The sequence below is a fragment of the Schistocerca cancellata genome, chromosome 5, assembly GCF_023864275.1.
Source record: "Schistocerca cancellata isolate TAMUIC-IGC-003103 chromosome 5, iqSchCanc2.1, whole genome shotgun sequence".
Lineage (NCBI taxonomy): Eukaryota > Metazoa > Arthropoda > Insecta > Orthoptera > Acrididae > Schistocerca > Schistocerca cancellata.
Genome location: NC_064630.1, coordinates 442,262,089 through 442,276,391, shown reverse-complemented (window position 1 = coordinate 442,276,391; position 14,303 = coordinate 442,262,089). Strand labels below are relative to the sequence as shown.

At 39.2% G+C, this 14,303-nt stretch overlaps 1 protein-coding gene across 9 annotated transcripts in view; it reads right to left on the bottom strand.

Annotated features, from left to right (window-relative positions):
- Positions 1–14,303, bottom strand: part of LOC126188976 (glucose transporter type 1) — a 1,320,264-nt gene that overhangs the window by 122,231 nt on the left and 1,183,730 nt on the right. For 8 of the 9 annotated variants that reach the window (XM_049930753.1, XM_049930752.1, XM_049930756.1 and 5 more), the window contains one exon: positions 14,021–14,245. In XM_049930753.1, the coding sequence (XP_049786710.1) occupies positions 14,021–14,245 (225 nt within the window). The remainder of the gene's footprint in view (positions 1–14,020; positions 14,246–14,303) is intronic. The other variant, XM_049930755.1, reaches the window with a different exon arrangement.

Sequence of the window (14,303 nt, the reverse complement as noted above, 5' to 3'; positions counted from 1 at the left end):
GTATGTCATAGCATTTTCATCTAATTCCAATAATTTCATCATTAATTTTGTGTGGATCACACAATCAAATGCCTTAGATAGGACCATAAAAATTCCACAAGTCTTTTGTTGCCTGTCAAGTAAATTAAGAATGTGCTCAATTATATCTGTTGATGCTGTTTTTGTTGACTTCCCTTCTCTGAAACCATGTTGTGATGAATGCAGTATACTGCACTTTGTTATAAAACTTACAATTCTATTCTTTGTTACCATTTCATAGATTTTAGCAAATGTTGAGATCAATGATATTGGCCTGTAATTTACTAATTCATCCCTGTTCCCTTTCTTAAATATTGGCTTCACTTTACTTACTTTCAGTGAATCTGGAAATATGCCAGGTGATCAAAAAGTCAGTATAAATCTGAAAACTGAATAAATCACAGAATAATGTAGATTGTTGTTGCCGTGGTCTTTAGTCCTGAGACTGGTTCGATGCAGCTCTCCATGCTACTCTATCCTGTGCAAGCTGCTTCATCTCCCAGTAACTACTGCAACCTACATCCTTCTGAATCTGGTTAGTGTATTCATCTCTTGGTCTCCCTCTATGATTTTTACCGTCCACGCTGCCCTCCAATACTAAATTGGTGATCCCTTGATGCCTCAGAACATGTCCTACCAACCACCCCTTCTACTAGTCAAGTTGTGCCACAAACTCCCCTTCTCCCCAATTCTATTCAATACCTCCTCATTAGTTACGTGATCTACCCATCTAATCTTCAGCATTCTTCTGTAGCACCACATTTCGAAAGCTTCTATTCTCTTCTTATCTAAACTATTTATCGTCCATGTTTCACTTCCATACATGGCTACACACCATACAAATACTTTCAGAAATGACTTCCTGACACTTAAATCTATACTCGATGTAAACAAATTTCTCTTCTTCAGAAACGCTTTCCTTCCCACTGCCAGTCTACATTTTATATCCTCTCTGCTTCGACCATCATCAGTTATTTTGCTCCCCAAATAGCAAAACTCATTTACACTTTAAGTGTCTCATTTCCTAATCTAATTCCCTCAGCATCACCCGACTTAATTCGACTACATTCCACTATCCTCGTTTTGCTTTTGTTGATGTTCATCTTATACCCTCCTTTCAAGACACTGTCCATTCCATTCAACTGCTCTTCCAAGTCCTTTGCTGTCTCTGACAGAATTACAATGTCATCGGCAAACCTCAAAGTTTTTATTTCTTCTCCATGGATTTTAATACCTACTCCGAATTTTTCTTTTGTTTCCTTCACTGCATGCTCAATATACAGATTGAATAACATCGTGGAGAGGCTACAACCCTGTCTCACTCCCTTCCTAACCACTGCTTCCCTTTCATGCCCCTCAACTCTTATAACAGCCATTTGGTTTCTATACAAATTGTAAATAGCCTTTCGCTCCCTATATTTTACCCCTGCCACCTTCAAAATTTGAAAGAGAGTATTCCAGTCAACATTGTCAAAAGCTTTCTCTAAGTCTACAAATGCTAGAAACGTAGGTTTGCCTTTCCTTAATCTAGCTTCTAAGATAAGCCATAGGGTCAGTATTGCCTCACGTGTTCCAATATTTCTTCGGAATTCAAACTGATCGTCCCCAAGGTAGGCTTCTACTAGTTTTTCCATTCGTCTGTAAAGAATTCGTTAATATTTTGCAGCCGTGACTTATTAAACTGATAGTTCGGTAATTTTCACATCTGTCAACACCTGCTTTCTTTGGGATTGGAATTATTATATTCGTCTTGAAGTCTGAGGGTATTTAGCCTGTCTCATACATCTTGCTCACCAGATGGTAGAGTTTTGTCAGGACTGGCTCTCCCAAAGCCGTCAGTAGTTCTAATGGAATGTTGTCTACTCCCAGGGCCTTGTTTCGACTCAGGTCTTTCAGTGCTGTCAAATTCTTCACGAAGTATTGTATCTCCCATTTCATCTTCATCTACATCCTCTTCCATTTCCATAATATTGTCCTCAAGTACATTGCCCTTGTATAGGCCCTCTATATACTACTCCTACCTTTCTGCTTTCCCTTCTCTGCTCAGAACTGAGTTTCCATCTGAGCTCTTGATATTCATACAAGTGGTTCTTTTTACTCCAAAGGTCTCTTTAATTTTCTTGTAGGCTGTATCTATCTTACCCCTAGTGAGATAATGCTCTACATCCCTACATTTGTCCTCTATCCATCCCTGCTTAGTCATTTTGCACTTCCCGTCGATCTCATTTTTGAGACATTTGTATTCCTTTTCGCCTGCCTCATTTACTGCATTTTTATATTTTCTCCTTTCATCAATTAAATTCAATATTTCTTCTGTTACCCAAGGATTTCTACTAGCACTCATCTTTTTACCTACTAGATCCTCTGCTGCCTTCACTACTTCATCCCTCAGAGCTAGCCATTCTTCTTCTACTGTTTTTCTTTCCCCCATTCCTGTCAATTGTTCCCTTATGCTCTCCCTGAAACTCTGTACAACCTCTGGTTTAGTCAGTTTATCCAGGTCCCATCTCCTTAAATTCCCACCTTTTTGCACTTTCTTTAGTTTTAATCTACAATTCATAACCAATAGATTGTGGTCAGAGTCCACGTCTGACCCTGGAAATGTCTTACAATTTAAAACCTGGTTCCTAAATGTCTGTCTTACCATTATATAACCTATCTGATACCTTCCAGTATCTCCAGGCTTCTTCCATGTATATAACCTTCATTTATGATTCTTGAACCAAGTGTTTGCTATGATTAAGTTATGCTCTGTGCAAAATTCTTCCAGACGGCTTCCTCTTTCATTTCTTAGCCCCAATCCATATTCACCTACTACGTTTCCTTCTCTCCCTTTTCCTAAACTCTAATTCCAGTCACCCATGACTATTAAATTTTCGTCTCCCTTCACTATCTGAATAATTTATTTTATTTCATCATACATTGCTTCAATTTCTTCGTCATCTGCAGAGCTAGTTGGCATATAAACTTGTATTACTGTAGTAGGCGTGGGATTCGTGTCTATCTTGGCCACAATAATGCGTTCACTATGCTGTTTGTAGTAGCTTACCCGCATTCCTATTTTTTATTCATTATTAAACCTACTCCTGCACTACCCCTATTTGACTTTGTATTTATAACCCTGTATTTGCCTGACCAAAAGTCTTGTTCCTCCTGCCACTGACCTTCACTAATTCCCACTATATCTAACTTTAACCTATCCATTTCCCTTTTTAAATTTTCTACCCTACCTGCCCGATTAAGGGATCTGACATTCCACACTCCGATCCGTAGAACGCCAGTTTTCTTTCTCCTGATAACGACGTCCTCTTGAGTAGTCCCCGCCCAGAGATCCGGAATATTTTACCCAAGAGGACGCCATCATCATTAACCATACAGTAAAGCTGCATACCCTCGGGAAAAATTACGGCTGTAGTTTCCCATTGCTTTCAACCGTTCGCAGTACCAGCACAGCAAGGCCGTTTTGGTTAGTGTTACAAGGCCAGATCAGTCAATCATCCAGACTGTTGCCCCTGCAACTACTGAAAAGGCTGCTGCCCCTCTTCAGGAACCACGCGTTTGTCTGGCCTCTCAACAGATACCCCTCCGTTGTGGTTGCACCTACGGTACGGCCATCTGTATCGCTGAGGCACACAAGCCTCCCCACCAACAGCAAGGTCCATGGTTCATGGGGGGGATAATGTAGATAGATAGGTACAAATTGACACACGTGCTTGGAATGACATGGGATTTTATTAGAACCAAAAAAATACAAAAGTTCAAAAAATGTCCAACAGATGGCACTTCATCTGATCAGAATAGCAATAATTAGCACAACAAAGTAAGACAAAGCAAAGATGACATTCTTTACAGGAAATGCTCAATATCTCCACCATAATTCCTCAACAATAGCTGTAGTTGAGGAATAATGTTGTGAACAGCACTGTGAAGCATGTCCCGAGTTATGGTGAGGCATTGGTGTCGGATGTTATCTTTCACCATCCCTAGAGATGTTGGTCGATCATGATACACTTGCGACTTCAGGTAACCCCAAAGCCAATAATCGCATGGACTGAGGTCTGGGGACTTGGAAGGCCAAGCATGATGAAAGTGGTGGCTGAGCACACGATCATCACAAAATGAGGCGCGCAAGAGATCTTTCACGCGTCTAGCAATATGGGGTGGAGCGCCAACTTGCATAAACATCGTACGTTCCAGCAGGTGTTTATCAGCCAGGCTAGGTATGATGCAATTCTGTAACATATCGGCGTACCTCTCAGCCATCACAGTAGCAGTTACACAACCAGAATCACGAATTTCCTTGAAGAAAAAAGGCCCGATAATGGTAAATGTGGTAAACCCAACCCATAGTGTGGCTTTCTCGTCGTGCAATGGAGTTTCCACAACATTTCTAGGATTTTCGGTAGCCTAAATTCTGAAGTTGTGGGCATTGACAGACCCTCTGAGCGTGAAATGAGCTTCATTGGTCCACAACACGTTACTCAACCAATCGTCATCTTCCGCCATCTTTTGAAATACCCACATCGCAAATGCCCTCCACTTCAATAAATCACCAGCTAACAGTTCATGATGCCAATGGATTTTGTACGCATAGCATCAGAGGGTATGCCTCAGTGCCAACCAAACAGTAGTGTGTGGAATGCTGGTGCGACGTGCGACTGCACGAGCGTTGACTTCCCCATGCATAGACGAACCCGCTACACTCTCCATTTCTTCCTGAACTGTCTCAGCAGCATTACGCCTTGTGCTCGGTCAGCCACTATGGGGTATATCGTTTAAACAACCCGTGGCTTCCAACTTCGAAATCATTCTCGCCACAGCTGCATTTGTCAACGGACCTTTACCCATTCGAATCCCCTTCCTACGGCGATAGGATCATAACGCTGAACAAGCACATTCCCCATTCTGATAATACAGCTTCACTAAAAGCGCCTTTTCCGGTAATGTCAACATGCTGCGACTGCTGGCACATCTGATTCTCTCTCTCATTACATCTCCTTTTATACATGATTGTCATGCACAGTCACTAACGTTTTGCTGTCCAGCGCCATCTGTCGGACATTTTGTGAAGTTTTTTTTTTTTGTTCTAATAAAAACCCATGTCATTCCAAGCATGTGTGTCACTTTTTATCTCTCTATCTACATTATTCCGTGGTTTCTAAGTTTTCATATTTATAGTGACTTTTTGATTACCCGGTACCTTCTTCTATCGCAGCATTCAGCATGTGTGTCAATGGTTTTAATATACATTCTCTGCATTCCTTTATGAGATGTGGTGTGACACCATCCCAGCCAGATGAATGTTTAATTTTAATGTTTTATTAGGTTTGACACTTCTGTATCTGTTGTATGTATGAAAACCATAGTATGATTTGTATGTGGGGGTTTTAACAATTTATTTACTGCATTTGTTTTATTTTGTCTTATTAATTCGTCTGCTACAGTAATATAATATCTGTTAAAAGTACTAGCTATTTCTAGAGGGTTTGTGTTGCTTTTCCCACTCATCAGTGGGCAGATGTCCTCTGCCCGGTTTGTTACTTTTCCTCTCTCTTCATTAATGAAAGACCATAAACTTTTTGAGTAGTTCTTTCCCTTATCTATAGACATCCTGATGAATGATGCTTTAGTTTCTCTGGTAAAACTACAGTACTCTTTCTTTTTTATTTTATACAGTGTGTTGTAGGCCTCAGTATTTTTTTGTTTGTTTGTTTGTTTGGAGAGGTCATAACACACACTCAGATTATTTCTGGCATTGATTACTTCCCCAGTCACCCAGCTTTTCTTTTTTTGTTGCTTTTTGACAAGCCTTTTACTAACCGGACATGTAACATCATAATAATAATTGAATAAAGAAAAAAACTGGTTCCATTTGGTGTTTGCATCTTTTGCTGCATATATTGTTTCCCAGTTTTCTGCCTCTAACATCTTTTTTAGCAGATTTATTTTATGTGGGTGGTTCTGTCTTCTCATCTCCCATATCTTCTGCAGTGAATCACTAGTCTTTATATTTATGTTTATCATGATTGTAAAATGGTCTGCTAATGTGGAGTTTATTACCTGTTTGTCACAATAGCATGTAGGAATATTTGTTATTACATGATCAATTATAGTTTCACTATGCATTGTTACTCTGGTTGGTTTATCTATTTTTATTTTTAGATTGTATATGCACGATAAGTCCAGTAGGGTCTTAGTATTATCTGTATTTTTACTTGTGTATGTTCAGATCTCTTATAATGATCAAAATAAGAGGTGTTGGATTATATCTTCCAGCTGTTCAAAGGTGGTTTTAATTACACCATCTGGTGATCGATAGAAACCTAATACACAACAAATTCCCAGCAATTTTAGTTTCCAGTGCTGCAGCTTCAAAGCTCAATTCTGTAGTATATTTTGTTATATTTATGGCTTTAGTTGATTTATAGTTAGAAAAAATGGCAACCCACCACCTTTATAGGAGGTTCTGCAAAAACTGGCTACTTTCACATAATTCTTCAAGTTGTACATTCCTATGTGATTTTCTTTTAGCCCTTGTTCTGTAACTACTAGAATGTTTGGCCTATATTCGTGTAATATTGCCTCTAGTTCCTCTGTTTTATTGTATATGTATTGAACATTTTGGTGAAGTATTCTAGCAGTTGACTTTAAATTTAATAGTTCCCCTTCCTGTAATATACTAAGCATATCACTTGCTCCCTTTGCTTCTGGTACTATGCAGTGATTTTTTTCAGTTTGTGTCATTAAACCTAGGTTATATCTTTGTCCTATGTTTATATTCCTCTCACTATTGTCACACTGGTATTTAAGATGGACAGTTTTACTTACATCTTTTTCCATGTTCTCTTTCTGTTTACTTGATACCATAAAAATCCTCACTTAGTGTAGCAGGTCTCCTAGTTTTCAGGCATCTGTCTTGATTGGAAGCTGCTTCTGCTGTTGATCTCCCAGCCCTCAGGTACCTCTTCTGTGTGGTTGCTGTTGCTGGTGGCTCCTGTGCTCTCTGACTTGGTGACTGCCCTTCTTTGTTAGCTGCTGCAGCTAATGACCCTTGTATGTTTTCCTCACAAGCATTTTCATTGCCTTGAGATAGTATTATGGGGTCTGCTGTTCTGGATGCTGTTGCTGATGACGACAGCTCTGCTGATGATTGTGGTGATTCTGCTGCTAGTGGTTTATCTGATGCTGCTGGTGAGAATATCAGAGCCTTTGCTGCTGCTACTGGCGTTTGTTATAGCTCTCCTGCAGATAATGATGGTTCCACTGTTACAGATTCTTGTTTTGGCGGAATTGGGATTGGAGACCCTTCCATCACAGGTGACTCATTAATAAATTTAAGTATTTCGGCACTAATAATCTTTTTCCCTTTTACGTTCATATGGAGACCATGTCTTGTGAAGTGCTCTCTGTGAACACTGTTTACCTCTACAAAAGTTGTATTCTGGAAACCTCTACATATTTTCTCAAATAGCCTGTTTGTTGTAACAATCTCTATGTTTACACACGAGTTTTCCATCAGATCGTGTCTCCTGGGGATACTAACAATGTAGAAATGCACTCGAGGCATCCTTTTGATTGTTTCCTTTAGGATTCTCATTGTATGCCAAGTTTCATTACAGTAAACATCATTTGCGCCTCCTATTATGATGCAGCTGCTACCAGTTGTCAATATATTGTCACTGTTTTTCAAAATTTCACATAGTCACACGCCTGGTTTGATAATGCCTGTTACACTAAGATCTCAGTGATTTCTTCTCATAATTTCTGTAACTCCTCTCCCATGACTATCTGCAAAAATATGTGTTTGTTGCTTGTATCCTTGCTTATGCATAACGTGGTTGTTTACTTTTCTTTCTTTATGAATATTTACCTTGTGGTTTTCTCCGTTTAATCCACTTGCATCTTTTTGTGTGGATAGTTTGTTCATATTTTTATCCATAGATGCACTATTAACACTGTCTTTTCTAATGTTTAATTCACTTGTGTCTTTTTGGGTGATCAGTTCGTTCATATTTCTAGTTACAGTCGTACTGTTTACACTTTGTACATTTGGTTGTGCAGACCTACAAATTTTATGGCTAGCATTAATGAGATCTTGTTGCCTTGATGATTCAGACAGGTCCCGTATGGTTAGTGCCACATTTTCCACTGTTTTTATATATTTTTTATAACGTCAATTTGTTTTTGAAGTTCGTCATGCACACTGTCTTCTAATCCTGCGTAGCACTTTTCACTCGCGATCTTGCGGCCTTTACACTCTAGGTCATATTTACACTGTATTTGTAAATCTTCCTGAGCAAAGCAGTGTTAATGGCACCATTTATGTTTAAACACGCACATTCTAATTCCATTTAGCACTGTTTCATCACATACAATACACTTGATTGAAATTAAGTCCTCAAAAACTGCAGAGCGGTTTAAAGTTATGTGTACACTTGCCGCCATCTTGTAGAGGAAGATGAGAAGGGAAATATGATACCACATGAATGATTAGACAAAGTGCTGAAAGATCTAAGTTGAAACAAGGCCCTAGGAGTAGACAACATGCTGCTAGAGCTACTGACAACCTTGGGAGAGCCAGCCAAGACAAAACTCTACCATCTGGTGATTAAGATGTATTAGGCAGGCAAAATACCCCCATATTTCAAAAAGAATATAATAATCCCAGTTCCAAAGAAAGTAGGTGCTGATAGGTGTGAAAATTCCTGAACTATAAGTTTAATAAGTCACAGATGCAAAATACTGCAGGGAGTAGTTGGTGGTGAGGGGGGGGGGGGGGGGGGGGGGGGGGGGTGGGGGGGGGGGGGGGGGGGGGGGGGAGAGAGATTCAGAGAAGAGATTCTGCTGTGGGCTTCCTGATTTGGGGAAGTACTGAAGATCCTGCTGATCTTCTGGAATGAGGTCACTGTGGTAGTGTTTGTAGGTGGACAGCTGGCAGAGTTCCTCTGCCAGGTAATCAATGCAATTCATTACCACAATGGTGAAGCCTTTGTCAGCAGGCAGGATTATGATGTCAGAGTCAATTTTTAGATGGGTGGGTTTTGGTTCTCCCTGTGGATAATGTGCTTCACTTTACTGCCTGCTTCACAGCCCACACCATCTTGAGGGATTTGGGAATGATGGTGATGCATTGTTTGAGGTTGGGAAATTCTGTGACAGTTAAACAATGGGTTATTTGGAGGCAGTGGGGGAGTAATATGGTTGGTTTGAAGAGTAAACTGAATCAGGCAGGGTTCAATGTTGGTTTTGAATTGAGTCTGATTGGTGGGTTTGGTGGTGAAGAAGTGTTGTCACTGTTGAGATTGGGAGAACAGCAGCCTCCCAACACTGCAACTAACAGCCCTCTCCTGTCCCCACCAGACACCTGTACACTCTGATAGACAGCACTAGCATCTTCCTCCACTCCTTCCCTGCTACTTGTCCTGCTCTCCAGCTCATGCCCCCCCCCCCCCCCCCCCCCCATTATCCTACCACCCATCCCTCAGTCACCATCCAAGAATCATTTTGTGCACTTTTGTGTTAGCCATGATTATGTTTAACACCAGCTTGCATTTAGTATTCATCAAGAACAGACACTACATCACCCAGTATTATCAAGTCGGCTGGTGCCCAACAATCATCGTATGAAGTTACAGTCAGTAGTGCATGACTGTATTAAGTACAAGACCTTAGAACACATGTTTATATTTTATATTCTTCAAGCCACCCTACAGTATATGGTGGGAGGCACTTCTGGTATCATTATCTGGTCTGCTATTGTTTGACCATCGCACCCACATGGATGACAGTAATAATACTCTCTGGTGTAGATAAACAACAGAAAGAGTAGAAAATAAATAAGTCATCAGGTCCAGATAGAATCCCAATTCAGTTTTATAAAGAGTATTCTATGGCATTAACCCCTTACTTAGGGTGAATTTATCGAATCACTTGCTGTGCTTGAAGTCCTATGAGACTACAAAAAAGTCCAGGCAAGTCCTGTGTGTAAGAAGGGTAAAAGAATAGACCATCAAAATTACAGACCGATATCCTTAACATCGGTTTGCTGCAGAATTCTTGAACATGTCCCGAATTAAAAATATAGTAAATTTCCTATAATGTGAAAAACTTAAGTCCACAAATCAAGACAGTTTTAGAAAGCATCACTCGTGCAAAACACAGCTTGCCCTTTTCTCACATGATATCCTGTAAACTAAGGATGAAGAATAAAAGGCAGATTATTCTTAGATTTCCGAAAAGCGCTTGACGCTGTACCCCAATGCAGGCTTTTAACAAAGGTATGAGCATATGGAGTGGGTTCTTAGAATTATAAACGGCTTGAAGACTTCTTAAGTAAAAGTACCCAGCATGTTGTCCTTGATGGCGTGTATTCAGGAGGGAGAAGGGTATCATCAGGAGTGCACCAAGAAAGTGTGATAGGACTACTACTATCTTCTATAAGCATGAATGATCTGGCAGACAGGGTGGGCAGCAATCTGTGATTGTTTGCTGATGCTGTGGTGTACAGGAAGGTGTCATTGATAAGTAACTATAGGTGAATACGAGATGACTTAGACACGATTTCCAGTTTGTGTGATGAATGAGAGCTAGCTCCAAATATAGAAAAATTTAACTTAATGCAGAACAGTAGCAAAAACAAACGTGTAATGTCCAGATACACCATTAGTGGTGTTCTGCTTGATACAGCCATGTCATTTGCTTATCTGGGCGTAACTTCAAAAAGTGATATGAAATGGAATGGCCATATGAGCACTGTGATAGGGAAGACTCAACTTTGGTTTATTGAGAAACTGTGGTTCATCTGTAAAAGGGACCTCATACAGGATGCTATTGTGACCTATTCTTGAGTATTGCTTGAGTTTTTTGGATGCGCAACCGATCAGAACAAAGGACAATATCCGAGCAATTCAGTGGCAGGCTGCTAGATTTGTCACTTGTAGGTTTGAACAACTTTCAGGAATTTAGGAATGCTAAAATAGGAATATCTGGAGGCAGGGTGACTTTCTTTTTGAAGAACACTATTGAGAAAATTTTGAGAACCGGCGTTTTAAGCTTACTGCAGGCAATTCTTAATTAGGGCCTCTATGGAGGCATACAGACAGTCTTTTTCCCTTGCTGTATTTGCAAGTTGATTTGGAAAGGAAATTGCTAGTAGTGGTACAGGGCAGGCTCAGTCATGCACCATACATGTATGGCGCATGGAGTATGTAAGTAGATAGATCAGGACAAGTTTCTCAAGATATATATGCCTGTAATAGTGTACATTTGCCCTACACCCCTTCTTGAAAATTGGACTGACTTGCACTTTTTCCATTCACTGGATACTCCCTGTTCCGCCAGTGATCTATGATAAAACTACAGCTAGAAGGGAGAGAAAGTTCTTTAGCATAATGTCTCTGGAATATTACATTTGTCTCATCTGATCCAGATGCCTTTCCACTACTAAATGACAGTAGTTGCTTTTCTGTTCTGCAATCACTTATCCCAGGATTTGTCGTTTTGGCAATAATGTGGTAATGGAAAGGAAGAACCATATTTTGATCTTCCACAGTAAAACAGTTTCTGGACATGAAATTACATGTCACACTTGATTTCTATCATCTTCCATTTTAGTACCAGTATGGTCACTAAGCAATTGAATAAAAGATTTTGATCTGCTTATCAACTTAGCCCTCAAGACGACTGGAATAACCCCAGTTCCAAATAAAGCAGGTGCCGACAGGGGCGAAAATTACCAAAGTATCAATTTAATATCTCATGGTTGCAAAATACTAACACAAATTCCTTACAGAAGAATGGAAAAACTGATAGAAGCCAAGCTCAGGAAAGATCAGTTTGGATTCCGGAGAAATATAGGAACAGCAAGGAAGTACTGATACTACCACTTATCTTAGAAAATAGGTTAAGGAAAGGCAAACCTACATTTATAACATTTGCAGACATAGATAACACTTTTGACAATGTTGACTGGAATACTCTCTTTGAAATTCTAAGGTAGCAGTGGTAAAATACAGGGAGCGAAAGGTCATTTACAACTTGACCAGCAATTAGATGGCAGAAATAAGAGTCTAGGGGCATGAACAGAAAGCAGTGGTTAAGAAGAGAGTGAGACAGTCCCTGACATTATTCAATCTGTACACTGATCAAGCAGTAAAGGAAAACCTAAGAAAAATATGGAGTAGGAATTAAAGTTCAGGGGGGAAAAAATAAAAACCTTGATGTTTGCCGATGACATTGGAGTTCCATCAGGGAAAGCAGAGGACTTGAATCAGCAGTTTAATGGAATGGACAGTGTCTTGAAAGGTAGGTATAAGATGAATATCAACAAATGCAAAACAAGGATAATGGAATGTGGCCGAATTAAGTAAGGTGATGCTACGAAATTGAATTAGGAAACAACACACTTAAAGTAGTAGATTAGTTTTCCTATGTGGACAGTAAAATACCTGATGATTGCCAAGATAGAGAGGATATAAAATGTAGACTGGCAATGGCAAGAAAAGCATTTCTGAAGAAGAGAGATCTGTTAACACTGAATATAGATTTAAGTGTTAGGAAGTCTTTTCTGAAGTATTTGTCTGGAATGTAGTCATGTATGGAAGTGAAACATGGATAACAAACAGTTTAGACAAAATGAGAATAGAAATGTGCAAAATGTGGTGCTACAGAAGAATGTTTAAGATTAGATGGGTAGATCACATAAATAATGAGAAGCTACTGAACAGAACTGGGGAGAAAAGAAATTTGTGGTGCAACTTGGCCAAAGAATGGGATCGGTTGAAACAACACATTGTGAGACATCAAGAGATCACCAATTTAGTATTTGAAGTGTAGGGGGTAAAAACTGTAGAGGCTGACGAAGACATGACTACAGTAAGCATATTCAGAAGCATGTAGGATGCAGTAGTTACTGGCGGTAGGTCTATGACTCATTATGGAATTTTGCTGAGAAATCTTTCCCCATCCTCTCATAATTTTGACCTTATCCCATCTTATACTTGAGAACTTTTCTTGTTGTCAAACAAGCAGTTAATAATTTATTATCAATACAAGCAAAATCATTAGGAGATTTAAAGACAGAACCTCAGTTTGCAGTACATTTCCATCATTTTTAATTGCCAGTGGAACATACCTTCTGAATATCATGTATTGAACTTGTATATACCTCTACAAAAACCAGTACTACTATGAAACTTTGCTCTTCTTTTATCTTCTAAGTGTAAAAGTTCCACTTCCACTTGTATGTATTACCAACAACAAATTGCACAAGAACATTATACATGTATGAAAATATTAGTGTCATATTAGGTAGCATGTTAAAAGGAAATTTCTGAAGGTTGGCTAATTGCTGCTTGTGAGTGATTAAGATTCTTTGTTATGGGACTGAATCGCTGCCATGATTTCATGAATATAACATCAGTCACTTGCAAGTGAATGGTTGGTTATGGTCATTTTTGTTTATTGTTTCAAACTGCATGTGAATCTTTTCTTTCATGATGTTATTTCAGTATATAACCTCCATTTAAATTCTTAAGACTGCTAATACATTTTCCCAAATTTGCTAAGTAGTTTTTAGATAAAGTTAGTTGATTACAGTAACCTGAAAAAAAAATCACAGAACTACAAACGTATATGTAAATAATGTAGAAGCACCATTTGACCGATTTATCATTTAAGTCTATCTCATCAACTGTAGACAAATCAAAATACATAAATTTCAGCTTCTTCCAGAAATGATGTTCTCAGCAATAGATTATGCCCCAGACAGAATACACTGTTTATTTTTATCACATCATCTTTATAATATTCTATGTTACCAACATTTGAATAATTTGTTATAGAAATGAAGAATTATAGTTCATAAACAAATGAAAATATTTTCCTTGGTAAGACACAGACTCCATATGCAGAAATTATTAGACCAGTCAACAATCACTTTTAAATATTATAATTTTGTATTAAACATATGTGCACTTCTGTCATATGGTATGTAGAAACTAACCTGCATGCTGGGGAAGCCTATGCCAACAAGGAAGTTTGCAATCCAATTAATTAAGACTGCTATGGACATGGCAGCAGGCCGTGGTCCTTGCGAAAAGAGCTCAGCTGTAATCATCCATGGTATGGAGCCAGGGCCGACAGCAAAGAAGACCACAAAACTCAGTGTTGATACAACAGATAGGTACGACATCCAGTCTATCATTTCCTGCACATACCCAAAAAACTCCTATCAGGCGTTGGTACCCTGTTCTTCTTTCCTGATACAGGTGAAGGAGAGTTAAAAT